The following is a 16,178-nucleotide window of genomic DNA, read 5'->3' as shown; positions in this document are numbered from 1 at the left end:
CCCCTTCACCGCGCTGATAAAAGCAATGAAGAAAACTCATTAATACTACTTCAACCAACACGGTCCCCTGATTTATTTAGGCACTTCCTTGCCCGAAAAGACTTTCATAAAAATTATCTTTATGCAACGCACAAAATGTTTAAAAAAGCTCATAAACCTCCTTTCAATTTGTGTTTTTCCCCAAACATATAAAGATGTTGTTACTCGTACTTTCTCACAAAATTTGATTGTTTTTGATCAAATATGCATGCAAAATGCTATAAATAAGAAACCAGGCTAAATGTGAATAAAAAGCAAAATGTGTGTTTACTTGTTTCCGACCGTATTTCGCTTTTTTCTGTTTTAAGTTTGCCAAATGCAGACGAGGCAAAATTGAATTTAATTTATTTGCCGCTTCTTCACTCTCACACAGCGAAAGTGAGTTAACGCTTAGCTTCAGATCCGAACTTGGTAAATACCTCGAGTATGTAAATCACTTTTTACAGCCGGCGAACTGCGAAGATTTATGGGCACCAGCTACTTGGGCGAGCAGAATATTTTACGATGGTACATGTCTGGGTTCCCAAGAGATAGATGCCCAGGTGGGAGCCGCCCTTAGCCATCAAGTGAAAGCATTGAACTCCAATTAGCGGGCGCATTTATGATTCTTTTCACTTTTCTGCCAGCCAAGCGTCATAGAACTTTCGGTGTTAATTGGGAATGAACTTTGATGTACTTCTAGTGTGTAAGTACAAATTTTAAAGAAAAATGTGAAATATCTTGGACATAATATTTATCTAGACATAATATTTAGCACCACCTAGAATGAAGGTAACCAAAAAAGCTTAAGTATACTACTCATTTGTGTTCCTCTCCCTTGCACTTGAGAAGTCGAACAGACTCGCCAGAAAAGGCCATTTCGTCAAAGCTCAAGAAACTAGACAAAAACTGCAATAAACCAGTTTGATAGTTGGCAAATATTGGCCAAGACCGAAACAAATGCACTTTCAAACGCAGGCAAAGTCGAGTATTCGAAACAAAAAGGCGAAGGCGACGCCTGGCCCGAAAAAATAAGTAAGACAGCAAGATATCGTGAACATATAAAGAGTGCAGTCTAGAAACCGACCCCCGACAATGGACCAGGCCAAAATTGAAATTGTAACAAAATGCTCACGACAAATATGCGGTTTTTGTCTGCCCCGACTTACAAGTTTTTCCCCATTTTCCGCCTTCCTCTCTCGCTTTATATGTGCAACCATGCCTCCTGCCTTTTGACTGTGCCACTCCAAAGCCAAAAGCTGCATCATGACGTAATGACCACATGAAACAGCCCGGCCAAGTCGTGTGCCTCCGTTGGCTTTTAGGCTAAACCGAACCGAACTGAACCGAACCGAACCGCAAACGGAATATCGGTCCACGGCTCGAGGAGGATCCCCAGCCTTACTATAATTAAATATTTTCTTAATTGCGCTCTCTGCGGTCTTTTAATTGCCTGGGGGATTGGGATTGGGATTGGCCTGGGCTGGTCAAGTGTTTGGGCAAAACACTAAAATCTGGACTGCCTTTTCCCGAAGTGGTTGTTCCTACTTTAAACGGCCATCGGGACAAAAGATCCGAGTTATGATGACCCACAGATAATTAGGTTTTACGATGCTTAAGCAATTGGAAAAACTTATGGGGAGCTCAATGTGATTTGGAAGGTGTCAGATTGAGGATACCGATATGGAGACAATAGTAGTGCTAAGTGCAGTCAGTACTAAAAACACTTCAAATTAAATGGTCATAGTCACCTTTCAAAATTCCAAGTAAAAAAATTAAATAGCATATACAAATATAAAACTATAAATATATCTATTTACGTTGCCCAACAACCCATGGATCAGTTTTTGAAAGCCTGCTTATGTTAATGGTAGCATTTCTTATTTTCAATGCCTAACAAATTGTATGATGGCTCACAATCACAATAATGCCATCGACTTTATGAATCATTAAAGCTCTGATTTGATTGCCCGAATTGCCGGCCGCCGAAAGAGTTAACGAATTCAAATAGCTACGTAAGGAAAGTTAAATTGATCCCTAATGAATGTCGGATGCAGTAACCTGCCACCGAACACCCCCAATAAGCATTGTAATCCAATGTTGCCCCTTTCCAACGCCCCCGCATGTGGCAGCTGTTACTCGGAACTGGGTGCTCGGTGCTCGGTGGTCGGAGGTCGGTGAAAGGAGGTTGAAGCATCAAAATTGATTTTAATGATGCCTTCGTTTCGGATCGCTTATCGGACATGTACCGAACATCATGTTCCAAAATCATAAATCTTGCTATCATTTCGTTTTGTTACCACCTGAAGGGCGTGAGCTGGGGTGGTTTTGGCCAAGCATTTTTCATTTCTCTGGCCTGGCCAAGACATGAGTGTTTGGATTCGGGTGAGGAATGACTGACGAAAGATGCCCTGTCGAGGTCGCAAGCTGTGCGTGTACTTTCCACGGCCACAGTTTTAGAGTGTCGAGCACTGTTTTCATATTAGGTGGGGCCTTCCTCATGTGGCAGGTGCAGCAGGTACTCGCCTGCCTTTCACTAAACAAAAGCTGAAGATGCCAGCTGAGTTTAGTTTAGCGGAGGGTAAGCTCGCATCTTTTGTTTGCTTTGTCCGTCTGCATTTCTACGATAATGTCAGAGCTTAGTTTAATCCCTCCCGGACGTCGAGCATACTTTTAATTAGCCAGGCCACGTGAAGCTTAAATTAATGTTCAGCGGGATTTTCTTTTCGAAACCGATAGCAAATAGCCTTTTGGAAGAGGTATTGCACGCGGGCAACTGGGTTGCTTAAAAATATAAAAAATAAAATGCATATTTAGGAAGCATAAGCGTATATTATTCTCAGTTTTTAGTGTATATAGCTGGTGGCGCTTTGCAATGCAGGCCAATAAATAAATGTCAAGCTGGATTAATTGAATTTCCAGTTCGGCTGATTATAGCACTTAAGCAAATCTAAGAGGTTAGTTTCTTAGAACCGTTTGCTAGATAAATCAGCCGCTCCAAATGGCCAACATCCTTTCTCTCTCCCAATGACTTCCAATTAACATAAATGCAATGGCAAACATACGACAGACAAATACCTGCGAGGGAAATTGAATTGCTTAATTAATTTCCACACTCGCTTCCTTGTTCGAAAACAAGAGAACGGAACCGACAGGCAAATAAAATTCCAGATAAAATTTAACTTTAATGCAGCTTAGTCTCGTTCAGTCAAAGATGTCCCACAGGATGCATTTCCATTTTTTCTGCTCTTCGTTCCTTCTCACTGGGACTTTTATGTGCGGAGCGAGTTTTTCCTTCGGTCGCCGGTTAAACAAGTTGCAGAGGCGCTGGCGACCTACTTTTGGCATCGCCTCTGGCTGAAACGGTTACTCGAATCCAGACGGAGGCTATGGACGAGAAAAAGTCGGAGATCTTTGCTGGGCGGTGGCGAAAAGACAGCTGCCAACAAGGAAAAATGTCTCCAAAGTTAATGTCGAATTCTTTTTTATTCAAATTGCCTATTTGCTATGTTACACGTTATTTTCTTCATCAAACGTAGTTGAAGGCAAAAAGCGTATTTGGCTTAAAGAGATTGATTTAGACTACGCTTCTCATCGCAGACCAAGGGAGTTATATTTTTTGCAGTGCATATTGCCTGGTCTGTGGCGCCACTTTCTTTGGCGTCCAGTTGACTGGTTGACACCAATTTGAATGGCAAGTTTCTGTCAGGCGGCGCGCTCTTTTTACATCACAAATGAGCAGAAAATCGTATCGGGTTCGCCATGTGAAAGTCAAGGAGTGATACAAATACTTAATACTTAAGGCCCTCCCACCTTTCCAGGTTGGCCCATCTAAAGAGGGGGTTTTGGTTAACGCAAATTGGCGAATGTGGCCAATGGGGATTGTGCAGCTGCCGTGGAGAAAGGATTCTCCCCTTCCTCCTGGCAATTGGCAGAGAAAATTCAAGGGGCTCCGGCTTAACTACCTTTGGGCGGTCCAAGTGCAAAGCTTATTTTCTTGCCGTAATATATTTAATTGGAGTTGTTTGCTAGTTGCAATAGGAGTATAGATCCCCCTTTGAAATACCCATTTCTATTTCGATTAATATAAATAGTTCAACATTTTTACTACAATATATTTATAGCACTACAATAGAACTACAGTACTACAATGTATTAAGGGCTCAAGACTTTGAAACCTAGTCGCTTTTATTTCAGACTAATACGCTCAGAAAATCTCATCTGCATCAGTGAAACGCTTTCATAAGCTTTACGTGCCGCACCCCAAACGACATCTCAATTTTCCATATCACCCAACCCGAGCTCAAGGCTCTTTGCCTAGTCTTTGGAAAATTATCTGTAAACTCTCTTTGTCAATATCAGTTTCCTCGCCGCAAGTCGTTTCAGGTAAAATAATGACAATGCAATGCTTATCATGGCCAGGGAAGCTCGGAAAAGCCAGCTCCAGTTTCCAACGCGATACACAATACATATTTCACCCCTCCCTAATTTCACTTTGGAGTCCATGCAGGCGTTAAATGAGAAGCGTTTGACAACTGGGAAGGCGCCACCTTATCCCTACTGCCCTCCAGTCGGATGCAGTTGTTGTTCGGGGCGGCCAGGGATCAGGAATTAGTGTGCCAAGTTGTTTGGCCCGATACCGCCCTCATGTTCTCATTCCATGCACAGGGAGAAAATTTAGGTGGTTATCCATACTGAATTTTCTGCGGCTAATTCCAGCAGTTAGGAAATATTCCTTTAAAATAGGCCATGGCAGAATAGGATGATTATTTCAAGAAAGTTAATTAATAAGTTATAAGTAATAACAAGTTATTGGCTTATTATAAATATAATATATATTTTCTTAAAAATATAATATATATTTTTTTTCTAATTTCACTTCAAGAGTGAGTATTAAGTAACTTACCTATAAAATGAACATGTACTATCCTTATAAGACTTTTCAACCCATGCGATTCCTTGAGGCAACTGATGACACCTTTTTCATGTGTAAGCCTTGCCGCACCCCTTCTGCCAAACCGCCCCCAACACACACACACGTACATGGAGAGCAGCCAAAAATTAATTGCAATGCCGCAAATGACAGCGTCAAGTAGTAAAAGTAAGCACCCACGAAGGCGCAGACTTCAGATGTAGATGGCGTTGGAGGCCAAGGAGCAGGAGACTCTTCTGAGTCCTGAAATTGGGCTGCCTCTGCCGGGCGGGAATTGCAGGTGGGCGGGGGACGTTGGGCGTGTCACGTGCGCCGGTTGCAACAAGGACGAGCTCGTTAAAGGAAGCGACAACGATGGAGACAACAGCAACAAATGCTGCCGAGTTGTTCGCCTCTGTTGTCGAGTGCGTAAATTTTGGTTGTTGCTGGTGTTGCTGCTACAAAATGTTATTAACATTTGCTGCAAGTCAAATAGGGAAAGACAAGGAAGGGGAAGAAGGCTTAAAGCTGTCTTCGTCCTTCTTGGCCGCCTTTTGCTGGTTTCCGCTTTTTGGTCGAAGTATTCGGTTGGCAGATATCAGGGAACAACTTTCGGAGCAACATTTTAAAATACCCATTGCTGGTGAAATTACATATAAAGTATCTTGCTCGGAGTATCTTGCCTTCAAACAAATTAGCAAATTTAGCAATGGTGATCTCAATTAATAATAAATCTGGGCCTGCATCATTATTAAACCACTTTATTTCGCTTACCTGAATAAACCGCAGAAAGTGTTCATTGTCATTAGGATGAGTCTTCAAGCCTAGCCGCCTCCAAAATCTGCCGCTCTCATTGCTCCATTATGGTATTAAAAATTAGCCTTCGCGGCGAAATCGGTTACCATAACACTTAATTGTTTACAATTTGACCCACAAATGCAATTTGGCACACTGCGTACCACTCGCCTCGTCAAGGGACTTTCATACTCCAGCGAACCCACAGATTTATGGCCATGATATGAAATTCGTTAATTGTCAACACATCTCTTCTACCTCGTCTCCATGGCCAAATGCGAATTCTAGCCCGGCAGTAAAACAAATGACAACTGGAGTGTGTTAATGGACGCCGTCAACATGTTGCCAGCGACATTGGTTGCATGCAACACTTGCACGAGCAGCAACACCTCCAATTTAAAAAAGTAGTAATGGAAGTAATTGATTCAAGGAACCCAAAACACAACTTATTTATGTGCGTTGCAAGACCCGGAAAAGGGATGAATAATTTCTATCCTTTCTATTTTAGCCATCTTCTTTTTGCAAGTAACAAATACAGAAATACTACGGAATAATGTATACACATTATATGCCGGTAAAACACTGCAAGTGTGGCTAAAAATTGCAGCAACCTTAATGAATTTCCAGTTCCATTTGTGCCACAAGTTTCCCACTACTCCACCCACAGATGTGTTGTGTACTTAGGACTTTTATGTGTGTACTAGGCGAAATTTAGGGGAAACTCGGGGGCAGATACTTCAAAAGCCCGCACGTAGGTTTTACAACTTAATTACAAGCCGCGTTAATCTAAGCCAAATGAAGCTTCACCTCACTTGTTCACTTTTCATTTGACATGCGGGAATGGGAAAGGAAATTTAAATGGGAGCACAACGAGCAAAATGGAACGACATGGGTGGAATGGCATTTTAATTGGATGCTTTAAAAAGAGCTGTGCAACACAAAACCTAAGAAATTAAAACAATGGTCTAAAAAGATGCTTGTTTCACATAATCTATGGAGTATCTACCAAGGTACAAATTATAAGAAATTAAATATTTATGATAACCTAATCCTGTGATACGTTCGGAGCTTTAACTTCCTAAACTACAATTAGGAAGAACCTTAGAATAAAACAAGGCACATTATAACAAAGGAGTGCCTTATGCACGTGGCAACCTAAAAACTTGTTAATAAAACGTTGGGCAAATACGAGTTTAGCTCCAGCGCAAAGACTACAAACAGCTGTCACTTTTGTGAGTTACTTTCCATTCAATTTTTTGCGAACACGTTTTTTATTTTTTCGAAGACAAAAGAGCAAATTGTCTTACCACCGATAATCATGAGGGCGATAATGATGATGTTGCTGGCCAAGATTGACACTTTTATTCAACGACCATGACTGTGACTCTGACTTTTAGCCGCAGCTCCATTCGCACAGATACAATCATCCATCTGGCTATCTAACTACAGCGGAACTTACCTAACCCGAATTTTCTAAAAATTATGTAAAAAGTTATGCAATAAGTTGCCATGATACATTTCTTTTAACCAAAAGTTGAAGCAATGAAAGTAAGAAGCAACGAAAATATTTTTAGGCAATTTGAATTTTAAATTAAAAATTAATAATACCTTTCATGTTACAAGTGGGTTAACAGTGCAAGATTAAAACCAAAAATGTTCAATCTATTGATGCCGCACTGTACCTATCTGTATCTATTTGTATCGGGTTAAGCAAAAACAATTTGTCGGACGGGGGGAGTGACAGATTTGCAGCGGAGCGTTGCAGTTGCACGTTCCTTGAAAACGCCGCACAATTCGCAATTGAAAGTTGAGTTGCATTTGTACTTTTTGCGTCTATTACACAGTAACCGCAGTTAGCCATTTGATCGAAAGGAAGACCTTTTCCCAGCACAGAATGCTCTGTCCGGTTGGGATTTTATTTTTACTTTTTACTTTTCAGCCAGCTTTCTTTTATGGGATCACGTTCTATTTGAAACGTGAATTATTCGCAACAAGCCAGCTGAAGGATGGAAGTAAGTCATGATAGAGAAAGAGGAGGTGGAAGTGGTGGCCAGGAATGGGAGAACATGGTGGGGGGATAAAGCCCGACTTCGCACATTCAACTCCATTTTTTAAGTGCGTGTTAAGCGCCACTTTATGCCACGCGGTATGGGATATACGATATGCGATATTCGATACAGGCGTGAAATGCCTTCGGAATATTTTCTTTTCTACCAGCATCTGCAGTAATCGTTTGGTTTTCGAGTGTTATTTTGCGGCTGTTGAACGCTCCGGCTGGCAAAGTCATTAACTCTTATTTGTTGTATTAAATTTTACTTGAGCGTGCCGAAGTAGATTAAAATAATTTCGGGCAAGTCGTCGCCTTCGGCTTGATTGTGTGTGGATTTCGAGGCTGCACTAATTAAGCTCGAAAGCTAATGACTCCCTAACATGGAAAATGGTGAAAATAGCTTAGATAGCCATTATCCCAAATTAGAATATATCCATGCCTTCGATTAAACATGTTAATAAGTTTAGTTTATTTATCCTTATTAAATAAATAACAATGCATCTTAAACGCGTTATAATAGATTAAATGAATTTTCAATTAATGAGAATAATTTATTGCGCATTTAATAGACTATTCCACATTTTTTTGTGGCAATAATTTAGCGTTTAGCGTTGGGAGCAATAGTTTAAACCGCCAAAAACGCTTTTCCCGTTCAAAGCCACTACCGAAATTCCATTAAAGTCCAGGCAAATTTGTTAGACCATCTCACCCTGTTTAAACATTGCCTAAAAGCTATTGTGTTGACCCAACTTTTTTCAGTGCCGTTCGCTTGTTTACTTAAAATTTATCACAATTACTTTACCACATAAAACGCAGTGAAAAACGAGGAAAGCAGTTTTTTTTTTGATGAGTTTTTAAATGCTGACAGAGTCTTGTTATTAGAGTAAACAAACCACAGAAAAATAACGAAATAAAAGAGCAGCGCCGAATGCAAAGCGAAAAAATGAAGAATAATGGTAAAATGTAGTTCAAAAATGGCATAACATTTGTGAAATTAAAATAAACACAGTTCCAATCTGTGGACGATTGTTGCTGCTTTTGTTTTGCGGCTTCAATTAAATCATATGCCAAGCTTTGCTGGCTTTTCAGGCTGCTGAAAATTGTTGCTATTTCCACGGCTATACCTACTTATACAATACAATATCAACCGCCCCCGAGACTCCGACTCTCTTCCACCCAAAACTGGGAGGCTACGTGCAAAACCCAAACCGAAACACTGAAAAGAAAAACAATTGCATAAAAAATTCACATGACTCGAATCGTAGCGCTCGTCTCTTTCGAGATTATACAACTTTCTAATCAAAATATTATTTTATTATTATTACTCATGGCGCGTTTATGTTTATTTTCGAACCTTGCTTTACTTCACTTTTCGTGGCGTCACTAAATTCAATTGCTCAATTGGCTCAATCAGCCGAAACCAACATTTTTATCTCAATTTTCTTCGGTTACATTTTGGAAACGGAGCTTCCGGTACGCACTTTTCATCTGAGCTTTGCTGCGAAGTATTACTGCTGGATGTGGGTCAGCTTTGGCTCCATCTACTGCCAAGTAAAACCGAAAATCATCGACAGGGGCACGTAGAACGTTTTAATTACAATTGGCCTAGTTTCACTGTGAGCCGAGATTTCGGTCCGTTCTCTTGCTGCTTTTGCTGATGTCTATCTATATGCTGGCCCATGTCATGGAGCCTGCTATCAGATTAGAGTTAATAGTTTTATTGGGAGTGGGCCAGGGGAAGTCCGCCTGTGGACCAAGCCCCAGGGAAATGTGATTACTCGTAAATGTGACCTGAGAGGGCTTTGCATCGCACAACGGCTGGCAGATCTTAAAGCTAAGGATTTCAATTGAACTTCCTTAAAACTGCCCATATATCTAGGTATTTGGTAACCATGGATGCCAAAAAACGAACATTTTTAAAACTCCTTTACTTTGTAACATCCCAAGAATCATAGTACATTTCCTCTCAATGGTTTACTATCTCCAATGACCCCAAATGTGCCCACCATCTTGGGTGAAGCCTAACGGAACGTCCAGCTTTAGAGATTGAACCCTGACCCCTCGACCGCATTGCACCTCTCTATGCGCTTCTCACACACTTTTCCTAGGGGCTTACACAACCCAAAGCGGAAGGCCTCATTAACTGACCTCAGTTGACAATTTTAATGGGCCTTCGAGTCGGACCCACGAAAATTGCCTAATGAAGTGCTCATGGATTGCGAGTGCCAGCCAAAAGTCAAGCGAAAGGTTCCAAAAAAAAAGCGCTGCCTGAAAGTTTGTTGAACTTTTGTTACGCTGAAAAGCCGGCAGCGCAAATAAAATTCAATTTCTTTGCATACTAAATCAGGCGAATCATGGTTTGACCCGGGGCAAACTAGTTATAAAAAGATCTGCGGCTAGCGCTTGGGTTATGTCATGGTGCCAGGCGTTTCCTCCGAAATGCTAATGGTCATCGAAGAATGGTTCTACAACGGCGGGTTCAGAAGATCCAAAGGTGCTATTCGATCCAATGATTTCATGTTTCAAGCACTCGCGTTCTTTCAACTTGTTTGGCCACTTCTGATCGTAATGCCGCTGGCTGGGGGCAAATATGGGTTCAAACACCTTTCGAAAACTTGCCTATTGCGCGTATTGATTGGAGTGTGCGGCTTCCAAGCGCGATTCGGTTTTTTCATCTTCGCAGATCCCCCATCGAATATCGAACCCATTGCGAAAGAAATCTTCATGTCTCAAACAATTTGTTGCGCCTGCTCGCCAAATAAACCGAGATTGAGCTGCGTTAACTGGGGTTTCTTCATTGTATATCACTGAAGCATATTTTGAGTGGTGGCTGGTAGTGCAAAGTCCGCAATCCGAGTCCTCAATCGCACATTCGTACAACCACACCAGATACACCACACCAGATAAACATATATTGGAGAACTGTAATCTATTAAGTACAATCTAAATAATGTAAGGTACAAAAATACACTTTTGTTGGGTTTCAGATGAACTTCGAGTTCAGAATGTAACGTTGACTAATGGCAAATAAATTAGAAATTACCGGTATTTACCGGTATCTATAGTGTGTGACTCACCGAAGCTCCACTGTAGTTGTTCATCGAAGCCCGCACTTGCAGTCTTCATTTCTAATGCCTTGGAAACTGGCTGCAATTTCGTTGGTCGCTTGCCGTTTTACAGTTTGATTAGCTGGAAAATTTGCCATCGTTTAATTAAATTATGTTTGCAGTTGGTAGATGGTAGCTGCTGCCTAGGCTTACGTGCATGGGCAGTCGAATGACAATGAGCGGAAATGGCGAGCAATTTGCATGCAACGGCAGCTGACTTATTCCATTTCGATGCCCCCTCAGCCCGCTCCCCCATCTCCCTGCGAAGTGAAAGGTGCGGTCTGTTGGCCAACAAATGCTTACGGATAAACGGAAATCATCTTGGCCAATGAACTCTCCGTTCTATGGCAACTTCTTGGTGATTCTGCAATTTCCCCGCTCCGAGATGGGAATTGAATTCGCTGAAAAATTGCTGGATATGCATGAGCCGTAGGCATAATCGTACCTATAGTCATGCCTGTTAGATGCAGAACATGCCCAAAGGCAGCTCAAAAATAGCTCAGCACACTAACAGTTAGACACATAGATCTACTATTCAAAGAACTGGCTGGTAACTTATAAGCTGCCCATTGGAATTGATTGAAATACTGAAAGAAGAGAATATTTAAAAACGATAACTGCCATGAAAATAATAGCACTCAAAAATATAGTATCTTAAATTTGGTCCAGCAAACGGCAGCTTAGCTGCGATGTCTATAACTCTTCGTCCCATTTCACTCATTACCCACATGCACGCACATATTTCAATCATCTTGATGAAGTTGTAGCCAACTGTGCCACTGTGGAAATCGAGCTCGAAGCTATTACTCTTGGAGCCACATCCCCCGCTTGCCACGCCCACGGCCACCCCGGCTCCACCCCACGGACCAAGGGAAATAGAACTCGCATCGCATTCATACTTGTATAGTATACCATGTTGAAAGTCCCAAAAAAAGCGCTAACGAACCAAGTGTGGCCGAGGTCCCGGGTTCTGGGTTCTGTGTCCCTAATGGCCTGCACATGTGCTACGTGGCAGCAAACGAACTGCAGTTGGACCAACCGATATCTTCAGCCCCCGACTCGCAAGTCCCCTGAACTTTCCCTCCAGAATTGTCAAAGAAGTCGACGCAGTCACGTAAAATTATTTTAATAATCACATAACTTTCGGCATTTACACGCCGGCGATCCGATGGGAGTCGCAAACAAAATGTCAATAAATTCCAGCCTTTTTGTTGGGGCTGGCAAAAAAATATAATTACAACTACGAGCAAGGTTATAGGAGCTAGTCTTATCAAAGCTATTGTTTATCTAACCTAATCATGTATGATTGTTCTTAATCCGTGTCTAAAAAATGCACACAAAAGGAAACAACCAAAAGATTTTTCATCTGAAAAAATGTATCTTATTCTTTAGCTCTTCGAAACACTGTTATTCTGACCGCAACTGTACGTGAGTAACAAAGTTGGGATATGCAGAGGAAAAAGTACAAGTTTTTGGGGGCCAGAGCGCTTAAGTGGGATTTGCGTGGCACTGTAGTGTCAACTTTAACAATAAGTTGGGAAAAAACGGGGCCGTGAATGGCCAGCCGTAAAATTCGCCTGCACATAAGCCGCAAACTTTTGGCGGACACTGTGGGCTAATGAAATGAAGCCTCCTCAAAAAACGTACATATACTGAGCAACTTGAGCTGATTCTACACAGCAGGTGACCGTCTGAAGGAGCCTTTCCTTCTGGCCAGCCCCTGGACACAGTTTCGACTATCAATTGCATCTGTCTATCCTGCAGATACATTTCACTGAAGTCTGACCCGGGATTTTCCCGGACTCCCCCGATTTCCCTCTTTTTGACATTCTGCCCAGCTGAGCAGCTCCAGTGCAGTCGTTCGAAATAAATTACTCTGTGCACCTGATGACAAACTAAACAAGACTCCTCAAACTAGACTATGAAGCTGAAGTGGAGATGGCTGGGGGTCATTATAGATTTGTATTGGGTATTTCGTACTTGTCACAAAGTTCGCAAGTCTCAATGAAGAGGACATCGATTAGCATAGCTTTCGGAAACCTTTAAATCTCAAGTCTAACATAAAATATTATAATATTATAATAATAATATAAAATATATATTCTAAGAAATTTTGATGTGCGCTTGAACATAATATTATTCAGTGGTCAAATCGCAAGTGTATTTTAGCTTTCGGTTTTAGCCCCATTTGTCCCCGGTTTCTTTCCCGTGCTTGCCACCCTTCTATCGCCGCATTTATTGTCATTATTATTTTGATACCGTTTTTTAAATTTTCTTGTGTTTGTCTGCCCAGTTTTCGTGCTATCTGCCCGTAGATTTATGCCAACAAAAGCCAACAATAAAAAATACATACTCGTACACTCTGTTTTTGCTTTTAATTTCGTTTTTTTCTGCCATGCTGTCCAGTGGAGCTGCTGTCCACGGACAGCTGCATTAAAAAGTTGCCAAAGAAAATTGTTTGCATTGCAATTTTTGCTTCGTCTTATTTTCCAACTCTCTTTAGCAGGTTTGTTGTTTCCTTTCTATTTCTTTCTGCTGTGTTTTGTTATCAACGCTGGGCAGAGCAAAATATCAAAACAAAATAAAAACACTCCTAAACTTAACTATATACTTTTTGTGTGTGCTCCACGACTGACCAGGACCCACAAAAGGTGGTCCGGTCTGTTGCAACTCGGCTAAGCCCTCCCAACTGGGTCATTGTTGTCCGCCCTGGCTTACCGACTCAAGCAAAAGTAATGCCAAATCTGAACGCTGCGAATTCAATTGGGTAGGAAAATATATGCATAGAAGAAAACAATTGAAAGTCGTTTGAACTGGTGTTTGAGCTCGAGCAAAATAATTTCAGAAAAGGCAAAGACACCTCCTGGAACTCTGCTCTTATTCTTATTCACAGACTTCGTCCTGCAGAGGAAAATATCCTGATGGGACCTCTGTTAATGTAGAGGATCAGAAAAATATACATTACTCCTATTTTCCATTTTTTACAGCACAAATGTATTTTTATCTTGCACATTTGAATCGTTTTTCGAAACATACACTGATTTGAACCTGGTTAAATCGATCGGTTAGGATAGTTGTTCAAGGAAATGAAAGCTGCATTTACAGCTTTTTTATTTCGGAGGTGAAAATTGATAAAGGCACTTACCAAATTAAATAGGGATAAATAAAAAATGGTTTCACATTTCAAGCTATTACTATGACCATTATAAGCTTGGCTTTTATAAAAGCATTTTTAACGATAAAAGGCGCTTTTAATAATTTCGATTTTATTTATTTATTTATTAATTTATTATATTATTATATTATTATATTTACTATATTTATAAATTTTAAAAATACACTAAAATACTTTTTTTGATTGCAAGAGATTTAAAATTTATAAGGATCATAAGGATTTAAATACCTCGAACGCTGCGCTGTACCGCAAACCTGACAGGTATTCCTTGGAGCAACACCCCACAACTCACCCCAGTTGCTTGATAATTTCTTTTATAATTTTTGCATTGCTACCCCCCTCCCCCCCAGTGGCAGTGCATTTCTTGTGTCCCTTCGCCGATTTTTGCTTTGTTGTTTCGTTTCATTCCGTTCCGGCTTTTGAGAACTTAATTAAATGTTGTCACAGCGCACACTTTGTAGTCCCGCTGCCTGGACCTTTGCCCCTATGCCACCTTTCTCTGCCGCCGAGTCCTGTGGATCCTGGCGGTCCTGGGGAATCGTGGAGGATGCGGGGAAATTTGGGGAGCGTGGAGAGTCCTGAGCTGGCTGTTTGTGACAGCAATTCGAAGTGTAAATGAAATAATAGCTGCTAAAAACCAATTTGGCGTAAATTATAAAAGCTTAATGGCCATTATGAATGGCGAACGGACGCCATCCGCCTTTGTTCGCGCTTTGGGTAACCTTTGACTGACAATTAATTTGCTTGTTCTCTTGCAGTTCCGTGGAGCTGATCGCCCTGCTGGCTATTTCGTGCACCTTCTTCCTGTTCATGCACACCAACAAACTGAACAGTCGCCTCAAGGAGATGGAGGTGAAGCTGCAGCCATCCGAGTTTTCGGCCCTGGGTCTAACGGGCAACCACATCAGCGGACACGATGCGGGCAGTAAGTCACCATTCCCCAGATTCAGATGCACATACCCACTTCCCTTCCCCCACTTCCCCCCGTTGGCACTACCCCAGGTGCATATCTAACGCATCGCAGTGCACCTCATCTCAGCCTAACTCATCTCCTTCATCTTCCATCGCGGAACAATGGACACAAGGCCAGATTGTGGGCCAGAATCTGCGCTCGATTGCATTCGCGTTGCGTTGCCTATCGGCTCAGGGCATCAGAATTGGACAGGAAGCTTTGTGCGAAGAGATAAAAACGGTGGACGGACTACAGGGTGCTATTGGGAATATTAGTGGAATTAGGTACATTAAAGTGGGGAAAGGAAATTGTTTACTTGAGGAATAATTAAAAATAATTCTCTTAGGGCAAAGATAATTTCTTATCCCCAACATTAAATCCAACAGTAAACCACTTAAAGCCAACATCAAGCCACTTTCTTATAGAATACGTATTACCAAAGTGGCCTAATCCACCCGTCCAATCTTAACCACGCCGCATTCGATTGCCAGATACGCCCAATTGATTTTTAATTACCACATTGACCCAAGCCTCAAGCCATGAAAAAGGTATAAAAATAACAGATTCAGGGGGGCTAAGACCCTTGTTAATATTTTGCGTTGGCGGTTGCCATAAATTAGTGGATCGTTTTAGTCGAAATTAGAGCTCGTGAATTAATAATGTTCTATTTTCTAAATGCAGCACAAAGAGTACATTCAAATATGCGAGAATTTACACATTTGTGTGTACTTGTGCATTGGCACTAATAAACTGGCCATTTAAAACAACACAGTGTATATGGTCGATGCCTACATATATTTCAGCGGCTGCAAATATGTACGATTCACAATTTAATTACAATGTGCATGTGTTTATTTATGGTCCATACATTTGTTTATAGGGAGGCCTTTTTTGCCAATACTTTTGTGCATTAATAAATTATTTAGGAGCGACAGGTCCGCTGGGGAAAAGGTTAGAGGCATTATCTGCGTGACTGGGAATTTAACCTTTTGACTAGGGTTAAGCTCGTTTTTGTATTTGTGGCCGACATAAATAATGAAACATATTGATTGTAATATTATTAATTCAATTAGTAAACAAAGATAATGTGAAAAGGAAATGCAGGATTAATTGCCGTGAAAACCCTAATTACTAGTCTGTTTGTGCCTGCGTCTATTTACGAGTCCATT

At 41.2% G+C, this 16,178-nt stretch overlaps 1 protein-coding gene across 8 annotated transcripts in view; it reads left to right on the top strand.

Moving 5' to 3' along the window:
• The window catches only part of LOC6545510 (heparan sulfate 2-O-sulfotransferase pipe), a 39,739-nt gene that overhangs the window by 4,547 nt on the left and 19,014 nt on the right, over positions 1-16,178 (top strand). For all 8 annotated transcript variants that reach the window (XM_001973288.3, XM_026977881.1, XM_015157510.2 and 5 more), the window contains exon 2: positions 14,816-14,982. In XM_001973288.3, the coding sequence (XP_001973324.2) occupies positions 14,816-14,982 (167 nt within the window). The remainder of the gene's footprint in view (positions 1-14,815; positions 14,983-16,178) is intronic.

This window comes from Drosophila erecta, unplaced genomic scaffold, assembly GCF_003286155.1.
Source record: "Drosophila erecta strain 14021-0224.00,06,07 unplaced genomic scaffold, DereRS2 tig00000021-arrow-pilon, whole genome shotgun sequence".
Taxonomy (NCBI): domain Eukaryota; kingdom Metazoa; phylum Arthropoda; class Insecta; order Diptera; family Drosophilidae; genus Drosophila; species Drosophila erecta.
The sequence above is the reverse complement of the archived record's forward strand: the minus strand, read 5'-3'. Positions and strand labels throughout refer to the sequence as shown.